This window comes from Lagenorhynchus albirostris, chromosome 17, assembly GCF_949774975.1.
Source record: "Lagenorhynchus albirostris chromosome 17, mLagAlb1.1, whole genome shotgun sequence".
Classification (NCBI taxonomy): Eukaryota; Metazoa; Chordata; class Mammalia; order Artiodactyla; family Delphinidae; genus Lagenorhynchus; species Lagenorhynchus albirostris.
The window spans coordinates 29,443,549-29,463,327 of NC_083111.1; the positions used below are offsets into that span (position 1 = coordinate 29,443,549).

The 19,779-nt window shown below is 34.9% G+C and overlaps 1 protein-coding gene across 1 annotated transcript in view; it reads left to right on the top strand.

Moving 5' to 3' along the window:
• CNBD1 (cyclic nucleotide binding domain containing 1) overlaps window positions 1-19,779 on the top strand; it is a 397,045-nt gene that overhangs the window by 44,913 nt on the left and 332,353 nt on the right. The window contains 1 exon segment of the mRNA XM_060127732.1: window positions 7,466-7,604. Coding sequence (XP_059983715.1) covers window positions 7,466-7,604 — 139 coding nt within the window.

Sequence of the window (19,779 nt, forward strand, 5' to 3'; positions counted from 1 at the left end):
GTCTCTGAAGACCTTGTGGCATTAGCTTCCTGTCAGGGTAAGACCTTTTACCAGCAACAGTGAAAACAGTGCAGCAGCCCCACCAAGATCATTTAGCCGGTCAACACTTGAGTCTTCGTTCCCTAGCAGTGCGCTCCAACAGCAACATTTGACTTTTGCTCTTGTGCCTTCAGCTTGTGGTTTACTAAGCCAACTCTCCTGGGAACAAACTGTTAAAAAGGTACACCTCTCCTAAATTTGGACTTTTTAAAAAATTTGTCATTAGTTTGAAGATTATTTATTTATTGGCTTCTTAAGAGACATTATTCTGGGACTTCCATGGTGGTCCAGTGGCTAAGACTCCGTGCTCCCAGTGCAGGGGGTCTGAGTTTGATCCTTGGTCAGGGAACTAGATCCCACATGCCACAACTGAAAAAAAAGATCCTGCATGCCGCAACTAAGACCTGGTGCAGCCAAAATAAATAATTTTTTTAAAGCCTCAACTTAAAAAAAAAAAAGAAAAAGTGACATTATCCTGTATGCTATTAGCTTGTGAAATTATTATAATTCCTGCAGTAAACCTGTGTTAAACAAAATATTGGCAAAGACAAATCAATCAATCATCAATCAATCAAAATTAGGTTCAGCTTGAGTGACACTACAGCTGAATAACTGGAATGGGGTTTATCATTATTTCTCAACAGTCAATAATAATCATTAATTCCTATATAGAGGTCAGGTAGAGAGCATTAGTACTGAAAGAAAGGCTGTCTATAGAATGTGGAAATGGGGCTGGAAAAGGAACTAGATGAAAGCCATTGAGGTGACTGCATGAGAGCTTGACAAAGAGCTAATTTAAGAATGCTGAGCAAAATCAAAGATCAGTTAAAATTAGATAACGTAGATTTGTAATCATCCAAGTGTGTGACCAATTCAGCAATGTTCTGTGGGTGGAAAAAGTAGGGTGATTAAATGGAAAAATGGAAATGATTCATACCTGGGAGCTGAGATAATGAACACAGTGAACTCTGCTTGGGCTGGGTGTTCAAGAAGCGTTCGCTGAATTGAATTGTGACTGGAGGGAATTTAGGTTATAAGAAAAGGCAGAACGTGGTATTTGATCATTATTTTATAAATGCATGTTAATATACTGCTATATTAAAAGTTGTCTTTAGATATCCCAAGTTTTTGATTTGGGGCTCGATTTCAATCAATCCTTAGGAGGTAAATCTGTGAAATAATCTTCTCCAATCAACTTAACTTTCTTGCATATTTGTATAGCTTGTCATATATTCAGGAAAATGTATTGCTCCTTTATTCTGTAGAGTACATGTAAGTCCAACTGTTCGTTTTTAACTGTGGATTTTCTATTGCTCTTTGGAAATGAAAAAGAAGACTTTGAGTTTGTCAAGGACATTAATTTAGTAGAAACCAGGGACATATTGCTTACCTCTCTCTAACCTTAAAATATTCTTTCTTATATTATAAGAGATGACAGGATTCCAATGTTGACTGTCAAGAGTTTAAAATGGAACTTACCTTCAACTCTCCTCAATTTTAACTTTGGGTATGTTGGCAATGTGTGGGACAAAGTCAGCACTCTTGCTCAGCGCGGAACAAAGTCTGCAATTCACCAGCTTTCATCCTGGGGGTGGAGATTTACCCATTGTTATTTCCCTGGTTTGGCATTAATGATAATTAGGCTAAAATCAACAGATAGAGTTAACTTAGTGTACTTGAAGTGACTGAATTTAATTTTTATTTTTATGTCAGGATGACTTCAGTTTCTTGAAAAAGTGATTGAAGAATCCTACAGAAAATATCTTAAGAAAGAGTACATATATTAATCTGGTTCTAACTACTACTTAGTAAAATTTATATGCATTTACAAAAAGTGGTGGAGGGGGCTAAAGAAGGATTTTGAAGAATGATAAAAAAGCTTGTAAGAGCTCTGATGCAAGGATATATGGAGAATAAAGTTTTGTGATGGCCTCTGGACTAATCAGATCTGGGTTTGAACTTCAGTTCTGCAATTTGGCAATTATGGTACTTTAAGAAAATTACCTTAAACTTTGAATCTTAGTCTTTTCATCTAAAAATGGGGACAATAATACATACGTTAGAGTGATGTTGGAGGAATGGATGAGATAATGCATGCAAAATTTTACTTTATTTTCCTTAGTGCTGGTGCTAATTGCTATCACCTGAATTTACTGAGGCATTTTAAAAAAAAAAATCTAGAATACAGCCAATTAAAAAACATTGCTCTTGGGCTTCTCTGGTGGCGCGGTGGTTGAGAGTCTGCCTGCCGATGCAGGGGACACGGGTTCGTACCCCGGTCCGCGAAGATCCCACATGCCACAGAGCGGCTAGGCCCGTGAGCCGTGACCGCTGAGCCTGCGCGTCCGGAGCCTGTGCTCCGCAATGGGAGAGGCCACAACAGTGAGAAGCCCGTGTACCGCAACAAAACAAAACAAACAAACAAAAAAATTGCTATCTATAAAAACTATATTTTGCACTATGAATGGCTCTTTCACCAATGTATGATTTTGTAATACATACATTGGTCATTTGGAAAACATTGGTCCATTGAACTATGCAGATCTTGCAAATGTAGACGTTTCTTTATGTAATATTAGAAAAAAACACAATTGTGATATTGTTAATATCACAACTGATCTCATCAGAAAAGCCTTTATGTACTGGGAAGCTGTCAAACTTACAGAGAGAGGTAAATACAAGTTTTCCAAAATTCTGATTTTCACTTGAAAGCTTGCATTTTATCATTGGCAACAAATGCTGTATCTTCCTTGAATTGACAATCCCACTTCACTCATTTTTGAAAAAATAAATCCTAAATATCCAAGTCAATTATTGTAGCTGGTTGGTTGTTCTTTCAAGTAACTATACAGCACAATGAAGAAAGTGGATAATTCAGCTTGCAACTCAGTAGTAGAAGCACTTTTATTTGAGACAAAAATTTCTTTAGAATGCCACAAAAATACTTTATCTGCAATTCTCATTTTGTCACGCAAAGTATCACAAAGAAGTGTACTCAAGGGTCAAAGGGTTAAGATTAAGTAAAATTACTATTTTTCTGTTTTTTTTAAACTGCAAATGTGTGGCAATGAGGAATTAGATGCTATTAGTTTGATGCCATTGTCTTGATTCACGCTTACATGCAAAACAATGCCAAAAATAGTTAAAAGTCGATAGCAGAGAAAGGAATAGAGTTACAAAATTACTAGCGTTCTATGGTATCTATCCAATACTATAAATAATTTCATGCACCCATATCATTTACTTGGAGTAAAAATTAATTCACAAATAATTGGACATGGTGATGCCAAAAAAGTATGAATAGATTAATAGAGGATATTTATCTGTTGAACAGCAGCTATGCCTATATGGCAGGATAAAAATATTTTTGAGTAAAATTTAGCATTTTTAGAAGTTTCTTCTCCAGAAAAATTCATTTTAGCTTCTTACTGGAATATTTTTTGTCTAACTTTTTGTCATCTTATATGTCTCAGCTTTTACACTCTGATAAGCACCCTATGGTTGTTTTCACAATGTGTATAAATTCTTCATATCACTTTTAACATCTTTCAATAGCACATTTACAAGACTGATTATTCTATTAGTGCCTTCCTGTATTAGATATTAAGGAACATAAAGACAGAAATACAATAGATGTTTTGTATGTTAAACTTTTACTCAGCATCTTTACTGAATTCTCTTATTGATTCTAGTATCTGTAGATTCATTTGGATTTTCCATGTATATAATTTGTCATCTGAAAAAATAATACCTTTACCTGACCTTTCCAATTCTTATACTTTTAGTTATATTAATTTTAATGCCCAGGACTTCCACTATAGTATTAAATAGGTTAGAACAGTATGCACATTTTGTTTTTGATTCCAGAGGCAAAGTTTTAATATTTCACTCTAAATACTGTAGTTTTTGCAAATACTTTTGTCATATTAAGAAAATTCACTTGTGTTCAGTTTGCTAAGATTTTGATTACAAATGAATATGGTATCATATTAAATATTATTTAGTTATTAATGATTTTTTCTCCTGTGTACTGTTAATGTGTTGAATAACATTTCTGGAATAGTATTCCTGGTGTAACCTCAACTAAGCTATGCTATATTATCTTTTAAAATTATCACTGGATTCAGTTTGTTAATATTTTGCTCCAGATTTTTGCATCATGTTATTGGCTTATAATTTTTGTTTCTTGTAAAATCCTTGCCAGATGTTGATATCAAGACTATGTTGATGTCATAAAACTAGACAGAAAGTATATATGACTTTTCTATTTTCTTGAAGTGTTTGGTTTTATTTATTTATTAAGAGTTTGTAGAATTTATCAGTAAGGCCACTTTGGCTGTGAGTTTCTTTGTGAGGAGATTCTTATTTAATAGTTATATTCTTTAAAATATCTAGAAAAAATCAAATTTTCTATTTCTTCTTGTGTCAGTTTGGTAATTTGTACTTTCATAGTTATTTTTTCCTTTCATCTAAATTTTTCATAGTATAATCTTTTATTCTGTGGGATCTGTGATGAGGTCTCCTTTTTCATTCCTGATATTATTTATTTCTGCCTTCTCTCTTTTTGTACTTGACTAATGGTTTGCCAAGTTTACTAGATATGTTTGTTCCAATTTTATTATATACTTATATACTTCTACTTATTTTGGGTTAAGTTGCTCTTCTTTTTTCACTTTTTGAGATAGATCCTTAGCTCATAGATTGTCAACTATTTTTTCTTAAAAACTATATGCATTTAAAGCAATAAATTTCTTTCCATTTATTTTCATCTACACCTTTTTATCTACCACCCAAAAAATCCTTAAGATGGTCAACTGAAAAAAAAAGAGCTTATTAAAGTAGCTGATTACTGAGGAAAAGAGAAAAATAGTTTATGCTACCACAATGATCAATAAAACTGAATTTTATTTTAAAAATCCTAAACATATCGGTTACAGAAATATTATTACATATATACAAGTAACATAATAGTGCAAATATTACATATCTTGTAACAATCTTATCATGTAACAAGTAGGACTTGTATGAAAGAAAAAAATCTTTAGAGGTCTGAGAATAACACAAAGGATCCAGTTATCAAATTAGACTTATGAGAATCAGAGATTTTACCCAGTATAAAATTTCACTAAAAATTTAAAGGTACAGGTAATTGTGAAACACAGAAACATAGAGAAGTCTGAGATTACAAACATAGCTCCAGAAAAGATGTGAATCATATCCACAACCTCCTATACTCCCACTTGCCTTGGCAACTTACACATTTATTAATCTCTCATAAAATGATTTTGAATTTTATATGACTGAAAATTTTAGATTATATATATTGAATTGTTGCTAGTTTTAGTATATAAATATAATGATGAGGATTATTTTCTACCATTTACCAAAGAGCATAGGACACAGCTTAATCAATCAGTTAATTAATTAATATATATGACCATCTATTTCCTGCTGTTGCTTTTGGTGGTTTGGTATCACCTGCTTGGCTTCAAATATCTTAAATATCAATGTGGACTATTCTGAATCCTTTGGCTGCCTTGTGATTTTCAATGTAAAAGCAGGAATGCCAGGAACCTCTTGCCTTGGGCAAATATGATGAACTTGAGCCAGAAGAATACTGGGTCCATGGGGACTCACTTTCTAAATTTCCCTCACAAAGTTTACCATATCTACCTCTACCTTGCCCTCCAGTCCACAGACCTCTCTCCTCTAGAAGAAAAGAACTCTATTCCATTTGCATTTGAGAATCAGAGCTGGGTGGAGGAAAGCAGCCAATTGCTTTATATCTGAATCTTAACCACTGCTGAGCTTTACTGTACTTACTATTTATAGACATAACTGGGAATAGAGTTTTAAATAGTGTCCTACGTCTCTATGGATAGAATGGCTGAGCTTCTGTGAAAGTGGTGTAAGGGGAAATGGATTTTGGCTCTTAAGTTTATCTTTGTAAGTTATGCTAAAGTATCTTTTCTTCTGTATATATCAGATAAGTAAGTTTTGCTATTAAGTTTTAATATTCTGTGAACTTTAGATTGCAAAAAACTCTTTCCAGCTCTACTGGAAAGTGGATAAGAGTGGTTAGACAAATTATATAAACTCTTTAAGCTGTAATTTCCTCATCTTATTAAATTGAGGATCATATTGTTTATTTCACTTAGCTAATGTTAATGAGATATATGTATATAATGTTTAATATAGTAGTCAGCACTTTTAAAAGGACTCAGGTAGATGTTAATGTGATGATTGTTATTCCACATAATGTTTATCTTATATTTAACTTAAAAAAATCTTTTCATGTATTAATTAAAGGTGACTAATCTATGATCATTTGGATTTTTAGCATCTCCTCCACTATTTTTTTTCTTAAGGATGGACAACATTTGTTAGATTGCTTTTCCTTAGGTTTTTAGTGACCTCTTAATAGGAAAGCTCTGAGCTGGAAGGATAAATGGGAAATGGCTATTCATTCACACATCTCTTAGGGACTTAGTTGTGTAATATACTATAGCACAAGAATGAAGTATGGTGACTGCTTCCAAGACATTCATAATTTACCAGTTGGAAACAAAAGTTAAAAAAAATTACTTTTATCATTGGTGTCAAAAAACCCCCCAAAAAACCGGGGCTTCTCTTGGTGGCACAGTGGATGAGAGTCCGCCTGCCGATGCAGGGGACACGGGTTCGTACCCCGGTCCGGGAAGATCCCACATGCCGCGGAGCGGTTGGGCCCGTGAGCCATGACCGCTGAGCCTGCGCATCCGGAGCCTGTGCTCCGTGACGGGAGAGGCCACAACAGTGAGAGGCACGCGTACCGAAAAAAAAACAAAAAACAAAAAACCCCACAAAACACTGAAAAACAACTGTAAGAGTGTAAAAGAAGGGTGACCATTGACTTGAAATATTTCCCTAAATATATGCACCTAATTTATTATGGAAGATGTTTCAATCACTTGGGACTGTTATATAATACCTATAACCAAATTCTGTACATAGAAAATTTTTTCTTTTTCTTTTTTTTTGCGGTACGCGGGCCTCTCACTGTTGTGGCCTCTCCCGTCGCGGAGCACAGGCTCCGGACGTGCAGGCTCAGCGGCCGTGGCTCACGGCCCTAGCCGCTCCGCGGCATGTGGGATCTTCCTGGACTGGGGCACGAACCCGTGTCCCCTGCATTGGCAGGCGGACTCTCAACCACTGCACCACCAGGGAAGCCCCAGAAAATATTTTATATATGTGTTTAATTGCATTATTAATGACTGGAAAAAAAAAAACAAGCATTGAGAAAGAATATATTATTAAAATGCCAAATTACTTCAGAACAGTGCATTTCTACTCTTGACAGTAAAAAGTCATGTCAGCAATTTTTATACAAAACACAACACCATAAAATATTATGCTTCCTTGTTTAGAAAACCTGCTGAAGGCACAGCAGAAAGTAAACCCCAACAACCTGATGATTCTCACAACATATCTATCCATGTTAAAAAAGCACGTGGTGGCCATACTTTATATGGACCAAAAAAATCTGAAGAGAAGTTAGTAGAATTCATGGCTATCTTAAAGAAATTGTAAGTATTTTAAATATATTAATTCTTGTAGTTGAGTAATTCTTTTGAATAGATTTTTTTAAAAGTTAGTTGTTTGCAGCTAAGTGTACTTTATTTACAAACTAACACTAATGATTGATTCAGGATAGCTGGAAATACTGGAGACTGATTCTAGATGAGTGCAATTTTCATCAATTCAGTCTTCATGGCATAGAATAGATATGTTGGTACTATATCCAATTGTGGCACATCATTTTAATTTTAAGTTGCAAGCAAAATAGGTGTTATTTACTGATTATGCTAAACCAAAATTATGTTTACGATTTCACTAACTTATGGTTAGGCAGTCCTTCACAAATTTAAACTGTCTTCCCCAACAAAGAGCCTTTAAATAAATTTACCTCATATTCTCTTTAATTTTCTGGAGTGCTTTGTGCTGTGACTGGGGTACAACTGTCTGAAGGAGATGAAGATGGAGAAAAGGGGGATTAAATCTGGGGGGAGGCTGGTTATTAGAGATGGTATTGGATTTGTGAATACAACTAAAGTTGAAAGGAAACCATGGAACAGTGTTGGATACTGGAATTGAGATTGACAATAGAAACAAAGCCAGAAGTAAAAGTATCATACTAGAAATGAGGCTAAAAGACCAGTAGGGTGGATGAGAAATGAAAAATCTGGTATTTATGTTTAGAGAAATACACTATGAATTCTATGCCATAAGTACTTTTCTTCAATTTTAATGGCAAGTTTGAGAAAATATGGTCAGAGCTTCCAGGAACTTTGAGAATGGTCAGATTTCTGATGCTTTTACTTATAAGAATGACAATAAATAAACACAGCAAAGACTAGTTACTTTATAGGAAAGCATGTGTGAGGGAATTGTAGAGAGGGACATCATAACCACCTGCCATACAGGGGTACAGTTAAACTGGTAAGCTGTAAAAAATAGCAAATTTAACTAGAATGTGTTCAGTGAATGTGTTAAAAAATATACTTGTTAGAAAAATCACTACAGCACTAAAAGTTAATGGAGCTATAGGATGCTACAGCAATTTTCATTCTTAATGAAATGTCAACCATAATGTTGAATAAAAAATGTACTGGATTAAAAATTTTAAGTGTCTAGAAACCCATGAATCAATCACTGCTGATTTCAGATTGTGCTGGGCTGCAGAATTTTCAATGGATTTTCAATCCTCATCTTTCTGAAAATTAAAAGGTAGCAGTTTCTGGATAACAAAAAGTTCTTATCTTAGATGCAGGAGGAACACAAGTGGCTATGGTTCTCCAGCAAGGTGTCAAAATACTAGGAAGTAAATCTACATTCAAGTCAGGATGGAAACAAGAAATGGATGAGAGCCAAGCACCATGTGAGCAATGGACTGAAGTGAAAAGGGGTCATGGTAGAAGGTTATCTAAACACAAGGGAGAATGAACAAAGAAGCTACTGCTACATCCTGATGTGGACCTCAGTGAAGTCCATATAACAACCAGTCTCCAAATACTGTAACAATAGATGCTGGGACAGTGGTAATCTCCAGAACCCACTCCTCACTCACATGTGACACAATGGGTGGGTGGGTGGGCAGAGGAGATCCTGAAGTACTGCAAGCTTCCACTTTCAGTGACTCAGAATTATCCAAATGTGACTCTTCAGAATGAGGGTTTTGACTGCTGCCAATGAGTGGGGCTGTGACACCCACTGAGTTAAATAGCAGAGTAAATGAGGAGGAAACTCACTTTTATGAGATGTTTAATATTCACACAAAGCCTTAAAATCTACACATAAAATTTCTGATTGAATCCTCACATCAATGCTTTGAAGTGGATATGATAAACTAGTAAGTAAAAGAGCAATGAATGTGCTAAATCCACAATCTATGACTGTTCTACAGACATGAATTTTATCTTCTTGTCTCCTTGGTATATGAGTGAATTTGTTTACTATTACTGTGTAACAAATTACATAAATATAGTGGCTTGAAACAACATACATTTATTATCTCTCTGAACAAAATTTAGCTGTTCATGTCTCAGAATACTTCAATCAAGGTATCTGCCAGACTATATTCTTTTCCAGAGCATGAGGTCCTCTTCCAAACTCACGTGTTCTTGGCAGAATTCAATTCCTTTTGGTTCTAGGACTGAGGGCTTTACTTTCTTCCTGGCTCTAGTTGAGGGCTCCTCTTAGCTCCTAGAAGTCACGCAGGTCCTTGCCATATCATTCTCTCTCAGACCTTCTCACAACATAGAAGCTTAAATCTGCAAAACCAGCAATGGAGAGTCTCTCTCTCTATGTCTGTGTCTCTGTCTCTCTCTCATTCTGCTAAGATGATGTCTTATATAACCTAACTAAAGGCATTCATATTCCATCACCTTTGCCATAGTCTATTGGTTAGAAACAAATCATTGCTTTTGCCTCCACCCCCCCAAAATGCAGGGAGAGGTGACTGAGGGTCCCCTTGGGTTGTGCTAGCCATATTTGGTAACATTATAAATCTCATTGTGACTCTGCTAATCACATTTGTAATGGGTCTGTATGCTTTATGTATTCACACAAAAGTAGTTCAACTAAAATCTGTTTAATTGATGGATAAGTTGTCTTGTCTGTAAGCCCTCTGTTTATCTTTAAATGAACCATGATCAGATCCACAGACTACTTGAGTGATGTCATTGAATACATTTAAAAAAGTAACTACCTTATACTCTCTAAAATTCTTCACTTTGTCATCCTACTTGAAAAATATTTTAAAGTATTTATTTAATTAATAAATTTGTTTGGCTGCACTGGGTCTTAGCTGTGGCACAAGGGATCTTTAGTTGCAGCATGCAAACTCTTAGTAGCAGCATGTGGGATCTAGTTTTCTGACCAGGTATCGAACCTGGGCCCCCTGCATTGGGAACGTGGAGTATTAGCCACTGAACCACCAGGGAAGTCCCCCTACTTGAAATTTTAACAAATTAATTTTGAGTAACAGTAGCCTCTTTTTAAAGAAGTACAAATATGCTTGACAAGATTAAGAATATCGATTATTGATAACTTGATTATTTTGGCTTAATCATATCGATTACTTCTTAACTTATACTTCAGTTCAGCAACTCTGAGTAAACAGTGCTAGATGGGAGGAAGGATAAATGATGTTGAAACATTAAAATTGTTGCAAAGGGCACGTATGGGGGATGTCACCATAGAGGAGGGGTTTGAGTAACTACAGTACACTGTAATAGGGAAGTGTGTGTGGAGAACAGACAATGGGAGGGAGAGATGAGAGAGAGAAAAAAGAGAATTGAGAAACTTTCCATTAAATTTTGTATTTTGAGGTATGTCAGATTGAATATAAGCTTACCATATGTGTTAGTTAAATTTTGGATTGTAAACAACAGAAACCGATTCTGGCTAATTAAAACAAATAACCAAAAAAAGGAAGGGGGTAGAGGGGGAACCTGTGGAAGAATATTGGATAGCTCCCAAAATGGAGAAGAGGTATTAGATGCTGGATATGATATGCACCTCTGGATATCTTTTTTTTATTTTTAAACTTTTTATTTTATATTGGAGTATAGCCAATTAACAATGTTTTGATAGATTCAGGTGTACAGCATAGGGATTCAGCCATACATAAACATGTATGCTTTCTCCCCCAAACTCCCCTCCCATCCAGGCTGCCACATAACGTTGAGCAGAGTTCCCTGTGCTCTATAGTAGGTCCTTGTTGGTTATCCATTTTAAAAATAGCAGTGTGTACATGTCGATCCCAAATTCCCTGACTATCCCTTACCCCCATCCTTCCCCCCTGGTAATCATAATTTTGTTCTCTAAGTCTGTGAGTCTGTTTCTGTTTTGTAAATAAGTTCATTTGTATCACTTCTTTTTAGATTCCACATATAAGGCATATCATACAATATTTCTCTTTGTCTGACTTACTTCACTCAGTATGACAATCTCTAGGTCCATCTATATTGCTGCAAATAGCATTATTTCATTCTTTTCAATGGCTGAGTAATATTCCATTGCGTATATGTACCACATCTTCTTTATCCATTCCTCTGTTGTTGGATATTTAGGTTGCTTCCATGTCTTGGCTATCATAAACAGTGCTGCAATGATCACTGGGGTGCATGTATCCTTTCGAACCATGTTTTTCTCCAAATATATGCCCAGGAGTGGGATTACAGCATCATATGGTAGCTCTAGTTTTAGTTTTTTAAGAAACCTCCATATCGTTCTCCATAGTGGCTGTACCAATTTACATTCCCACCAACAATGTAGGAGGGTTCCCTTCTCTCCACACCCTCTCCGGCATTGGTACAACATTGGACTCAATCAGGTACAACTATTTTTGATTGTGGGTTATTAGGCTCACACTTTAGTTTCAAGGATAGGGAGTCAGATTGTTGTAGTTTGTTTTCAATACTCACCTCTTGAATAAATGCTGATGGGGGCTGTACTTTATAATTTACAATTTTACTGAAGTTATATTCAATTGGTAAGAGATAGCATTTCAAAAGAGAAAGTATTTCAGAAAGAGGGGAAATGGATCATGAATAAACAATATTAAAAGCAATGAATTAATATATGGCTTGGAATTTTAATTTATAAATAATTTTGATTTTATTCTTCATTTATTAATGAATTCAATATATACTTTTGTATTCCCACATGTTTCTGAACATACCCTTGGTATTGGGACTGCAGTGGTGAACAGGCAATATTTTTGCCTTTATGGGGAGCTTATGTTCTAATGTAAGAGAGATAATAAACACATATATATTATGTTAGTGATAAGTATTAGAAACAAAAACTAGTGCTGAATAGGTGTATAGGGCATGATGGAAATGATTAGAGAAGTCAGATAATTTAATGAAATGAGAGAGATAGTGAGTCAAATATCTTGGAGAAGTGAATTCCTGGCAGAGGAGACACAAGTGCAAGAGCTCAGGATGGCAATGTGCTTTGCAAATTGAAAAAAATTAGCAAGGGAGGCCAGTGTTATGAAAGTGCCTAAATGAAGGGAAGAGTTGGTGGAAATGAGGCTTCAGAGGTAGCTGAACCAGATCACTACTTAGGGTCTTGTAGGCTGTGGTACATTTTTAATCTTGGTGTGATAGGCAAAATGGGAATTATGTGTTTTGATTTACATGGTGATGGGTCATGTGTGGAGAGTCCATTGTGGGTCCCAGGAGGAGATTTGGATGACCTGTCAGAAGACTATATGGAATTGGTCTAGGCAAGAGATGACTGTGGCCTCAATTCTGTTTTAGGGAGTACAATATGACATGTAGAATTTGATTTATTTTTTTAAAAAGACATGAGCTAGTTGATAATGGATGGTGCTGGAGCGTAAGGCCCATACCCGGTGTCATAAGACAACTCTCAGAATGAGAGAAAATATTTGCAAATGAAGCAACGGACAAAGGATTAATCTCCAAAATATACAAGCAGCTCATGCAGCTCAATATCAAAAAAAAACAAACAACACAATCAAAAAATCGGCAGAAGATCTAAGTAGACATTTCTCCAAAGAAGATATACAGATTGCCAACAAACACTCGATAAGATGCTTAGCATCACTAATCATTAAAGAAATGCAAATCAAAACTACAATGAGGTATCACCTCACATGGGTCAGAATGGCCATCATCAAAAAATTGACAAACAAAAAATGCTGGAGAGGGTGTGGAAAAAAGGGAACCCTCTTGCACTGTTGGTGGGAATGTAAATTTATACAGCCACTATGGAGAACGGTATGGAGGTTCCTTAAAAAACTAAAAATAGAACTACCATATGACCCAGCAATCCCACTACTGGCATGTACCCTGAGAAAACCATAATTCAAAAAGAGTCATGTACTACAATGTTCATTGCAGCTCTATTTACAATAGCCAGAATATGGAAGCAACCTAAGTGTCCAGTGACAGATGAATGGATAAAGATGTGGCACATATATACAATGTAATATTACTCAGCCATAAAAAGAAATGAAATTGAGTTATTTGTAGTGAGGTAGAGGGAACTAGAATCTGTCATACAAAGTTAAGAAGAAAGAGAAAAACAAATACTGTATGCTAACATACATATATGGAATCTAAAAAAAAAAAAAAGGTTCTGGTGAACCTAGGGGCAGTATAGGAATAAAGACATAGAGAATGGACTTGAGGACACGGGAAGCAGGAAGGGTAAGCTGGGACGAAGTGAGAGTGTAGCATTGACATATACACACTACCAAATGTAAAATAGATAGCTAGTGGGAAGCATCTGCATAGCACAGGGAGATCAGCTCAGTGCTTTGTGACCACCTAGAGGGGTGCGATAGGGTGGGTGGGAGGGAGATGCAAGAGGGAGGGGATATGGGGATATATGTATAGCTGATTCACTTTGTTTTACAACAGAAACTAACACAACATTGTAAGGCATTATACTCCAATAAAGATTTAAAAAAAAAAAAAAGACGAACTGAACAGTTTTCAATTGATGTTCCTGGAAGCATACTAGATTACTTGCTCAACTTGACCACCAACAAAGAGAATGCTGGGCAATTCATCTAATGCTCTCACATGTTCATATTTGATTACATTGCCTATAACACCACCAGCTTTAAAAATACAATTATGGATTTCTTTGGTAAAAATAATTGGTTTCTTTATAAATGGCTAATTTCTGGGAAGAAAAGTGTTGTGCATATGTATTTGTGGGGGCTGTAGAAAGTGTAGGAGAAGAGACAAATTTATAAATGAGCGGTGAAAAGCAGTTTAAGATCTTCTGAGAAAACTTGGCCCAAATGTTTTTTCTCCTACTTTCTCCAATTAAAGATGTTTCCTTTGAGGGAATGAGGCATCTGAAGATCTTTATGTTTCAGTGGAGCAGTGATGCAAAGCCACTTCTCAGGAATGACTCAGAGGAATTTCTCCCTAAAAGGACATGAGGATTTTTGCATTTTAGATTCAAGCTTTTTAAAATGCAAATGCAATATGGTTCTTACAGTGCTGTTTTCTAGTGAAATGGCGTATAAGATGAGGAATTGTCATCTCAAACTATGTTTTAGGTCTACATGCTATTGAGAGAAAAACACTTTGTGGGTTATTAATTCTGTTAAAAATACAGAATCAGATTATAAACTAAGTGAAATTGGAAAGGCCCTCTCCTCTAGAAAAGAAAGTCTTTATTTGAAGCTAAAAGAGAAAGTAAGACAATAACGAATTGTGTAAATGCTAAAAGTAATTTAGATTTCTGACAGAAACAGTGATCATTTATAAGAATGGAAACTAAAAAAAGAGAGCTATCTGTGTTAAGGAGATGAGTTAACCAAGGACAGAGATTAAAAACTCATTGACAGATTTACAGTATAGAAGAACAAGGCAATGAGTCTTGGCCCACCAATGACAGAGTTAAAGTTACATTCGGGATGCACGTATTGCAAAATGCCTGGACTTTGGAGTCAGGAAGAAATGTGTTCTGAACTGGGCTCCTCTAGTTATTAGTTGTATGACCTTGGGCAAATTTCTACCTCTTGATACATAATTCACTAATCTATAAAATGGGCACAATTATTAACCTCAGAGGATCATTGTTGTGAAGCCTAAATGAAGTTAAAAATGTAAAGCCTCACAAATATTACTTGGTCCATCATAGGCCTTTTGTACAAGTCAATCTTCCCTTTCCCAAATAATCTTCCATATCATGATAGAATTTTTTTATAAAAGCTGCCAGTGATATTTTTGTACTGGAGTTTCAGAAGTTACTAATTGGTCACAAATTAACTAGTGTTTAAGAAAATTATATCTTTGTATCTTTCTTCTATTGTTTGGAAATAAGCAAATGCCCTCAATTACATAGTTCTTGTAAAAAAAATTTTTTCACTGTATAGCTGCATCTTAGTCCATTTGGGTTGCCATAAAAAACAATACAATAGACTGAGTGGCGTAAATAACAGAAATTTATTTCTCACAGTCAGTTCTGGAGGCTGGGAAGTCTAAGATCAAGGCACCTGCAGATTCCTTGTGTGGTGAAGGTCCACTTCCTGGGTCATAGGTGGCCCTCTTCTTGCTTTGTCCTCACATGGAAGAAGTGGTGAGAGCTCTCAGGGTCTCTTCTCACACTCGTTGTCCAATGTGTGAAACGGGGGTTCCCTGAACCAACAAGCAATTCAACTCAATTTTGATGCTACCTACTCAGAGATAGCATCAGATTTCACAGCTTTTGGGTTCAGTTCTACAACCACTGTCTTTTCTCCATCCCATCCTCCCCTTTCAGACACCAGTTGAAAGCCTGTGCTTCTGACTGACCTACTACAGATTAGAGGTTCCCACAACTCCCTTCTTGGACTTCAGATACCAGTCACAAGTCCAAATTGTTACCTGTACTTCTGACAAGCTGACTATAAATCACAGGTTCCCATGGTCCCTTCCTTGGGTTCAATTAATTTGCTAGAGCAGCTCATAGAACTCAGAGAAACAATTTGCTTACTAGTTCACTAGTTGATTATAAAAGGATATAACTCAGGAACAGCCAGATGGAAGACATCCATAGAACAAGGTATGTGGGAAGGGATGTGGAGCTTCCATGCCCTCTTGGAGCACACAATTCTCCCCAAATCTTCACATGTTTATCAACCTGGAAGCTCTCCAAACTCTGTCCTCTTGGCTTTTCATAGAGGCTTCATTACATAGTCAAGAGTGATTAAATCATTGGCTATTGGTGATTCAATAGCCAATAGCCCTCTTCCTCCCTGGAGGTTGGAGTGGGGTGGAGAGGTGAGGTGCTGGGGGTTGGGGATGGACGGTAGGACTGAAAATTACAATCCTCTAATCATATGGTTGGTTCTCCTGGCAACCAGCCCCCTTTCTCAGGTGAAGTCCAAAAGTCACTTTATTAACCTATCAAGAGACATTTTTGTCACTGTCAACACTTAGAAAACTCCAAGGGTTTTGGGGGTTGTAAGCCAGAAACTACAAAGACCAAACATATATGAGAAATAGCTTTTGGTCATCTGAATGACCAAATCTATATTGCTTATAAATCACAATATTGAAGCCACTAATCCCATTCATAAGGGCTCTACCTTCATGACCTAATCATTTCCCAAATGTTCCACCTCCTAATACCACATCACATTGGAGCTTGAGATTTTAACATAAATTTTGGGAGGACATAAACATTCAGTCCATAAGATATATGTTATTTCAACATAGATGTGAATGTTAAAGCTGAGACTTATTGCCTTGGGTGACTATTCATTTGTTCATTTCAAGTTAGAATCCTTTTTGTCATAGAAATATTTTCTAGGTATTTGGTATAAGTGCTTTCTTACTATATTAGATTTGTAAGTGTAATAGAAAGCACACGTCATGCATTGAGAGATCAGAATGGATAACTCCAATGGGAGTTTTTATCATGTTATGTATTACAGATTTAATGACAGAATAGAGTATGATGCTTTTAAAATATTTCTTATGACAATTGCTGACATTATCACAAGATGCAAATTTTTGTTAAAAATTTAATGTCTGGACATATAAAAAACATTTCTTGCCTTCCTAATGTAATTATTTAACAGTCTATTAAAGTCATCTTGAAAGTTAGTTCTAACTTTATCAAATAAGATGTCTTAGTTACATATGTATGAAATTGTGGATTATACATTTGGACAGAATGCCTTTATACCCAAGGAGCTGTTATCTCATGGCATGAAGAACTATTTTGGAGAGATTTAAAAAATAAGTCTAGGCTTAAGTAATATCTTATTAGAAAATCTTGGAAAGATTGTTTGTTTCTAACTGAGTATGGTTCTGCATAGTAACTCTTGCTTGTCAAGTCCTGGGTCTAACTGCAGAGAGGTAATAAAACAACTTGGTAGTCTTTAAAAGCCTGCAACATATTTCCTTATGTGTCTTTCCTCTCATCCATTAAACATTTATTCTTACAAAATAATGGTTTAGTTGATTCCCTTAATATTCAAGGACGACATGCTCTCAATGGATTTGTGACTATACCTCCTATCTCATGGTCTGCATGGAATTTAGTTTCAAAATGAGCCACTACATTGAGTTTGTTGCACAGCAAATTATACCATCAGGATATGGATCAATATTCTTTCTTTAGTGTATTAGATCTTTCTTCAATGTTCAATGTATTAGATCCTTGTCAACTAGCTGAAAACTATGCTGGCAAAAATTCTCTGAAGCATTCATTCTCTGTTTGGTTAACTGATAATTATTCTCATATTCTAGCTAAACATTTCTAAACATTACTTCTCTTCTGTTTGCTATTTGGTGTCACAAACTTAATAATTTAACATCTAAAATTCTTATTTGAAATCAACAAAACCTGATTCTTTAGCTAAGAGAAATTATCAAATTTCTGGTTATTTAGAATGATTTCCTTGAAATGGAATTACTGGTAGATAAAAGACTAAGATATTATAATTATTAATACTTTAAACCACATTTATTTTTGGAAAGAATGAACTAATTGATATTGCCCTTAGCAGTGAAATTAGCTTTAAAATTTTTTCCAATTTCATAGGACACAACAAAAACATCACAATTGCCTTTGTTTTTGCTTCCTTCTTAAGCTGAGGTTTTCTTCATTCATTTATTGGATATTTGTATTTGTTTGTGTTGGTGTGAGCTATCTGATCTTAGCCTTTTCCTGTCTTTTCTATTGTGCTTTAATTGGGTATTGCTAATATAAAGAGCTTTATATGTGTTATATATTGTAGACATAAATAATTGTAATATGAATTGAGTACCATTTATGCAAAGGAGAACAAAATCTTCACAAAAAGGATTTTGCCTAATATGTATATTTACCTCAAATATTTGATATTTGTCCAGAATATATTTGCAGATCATGATAGATTTTGACAAGCATCAAATAAGAAATAATGACTTTATGTATACTATTATTGTGTAATAATATACACAATATTAATATATTATTGTGTAATAATATACACAATATTACTATATAATATATATCATATCTTATTAATATAAACAGCTTTATTGAGGTAAAATTTACATACAATAAAATGCATATTTTAAAGCATTCAGTTTAATGTCTTGATGCATGTATACATCTATGAAACGATTATCACAATCAAAATAATGAACATATTCATCATTCTCAAGAGTTTCCTTGTGCAACTTTGTAGTCCTTTCCTTTTGCCCAACCTTATACCCTGTGCCCAAGCAATCACTAATCAGCTTTCTGCCACTATAGATTAGTTTATATTTTCTAGGATTTTATATACATTGAATCATATAGTATATACTGTATTTTAATCTGGCTCTTTCACTCAACACAATTAATCTGGAGATTCATTCATGTTGTTTTGTGTATCAGTAGTTCATTTCTTTATTTTTTTTTTGAATAGTAATCCACCCTATGAATATACAACAGTTTATTCATCTGTTGATAGATATTTGGTTTGTTTTTAGTTTTTGGCTATTACATAAAGCTGCTATGAAAATTCATGTACAAGTATTGGCATGGGCATTTGTCTTCATTTCTATTAAGTAAAAACCTAGAAATGGAGCAACTTAGTCTATGGTGAGTGTATGTTGAACTTTTTAAGAAATTGCCAAACCGTTTTTCAAAACTCTTGTACCACAAGACATTTTCACTATTAGTTTATGAGAGTTCTAGTTCCTTTGCATTCTTGTCAAATCTTAATTTGGCCATTCTTTAAATTTTAATAATTCTAATAGGTGTGTAGTGATATATCATGATTTTAATTTGTACTTCCCTAATGACTAATGGTATTTAATGTATTTATTTGTCATTCATCTATATTGTTTGGTGAACTACTTGCACAAATACTTTGCACATTTTAAAAGTGAAAACTCAATTTTAAAAAGGGAAAATATTTGCACAAATATTGAGGATTTTTATATATTCTGAACATATATTTGAACATATATCAGATATATGCTTTGTAAATATTTTCCCGGTCTTTAGCTTCTCTTTTTCATTCTCTTCACAGTGATTCAAAAAGTAGAAGTACTTAATTTTGATTAAATCCAATTTAATAATTTTTCTTTTATGAATCATGCTTTTGATATTATATCTAGGAAATGTTTGCCCTACTAAAAATCTCAAAGGGTTGATTATATGTTTTCTTTTACAAGTTTTATAGTTTTAGGTTTTTCATTTAAGTCTATTATCCATTTTGAGTTAATTTTTGCAAATGGT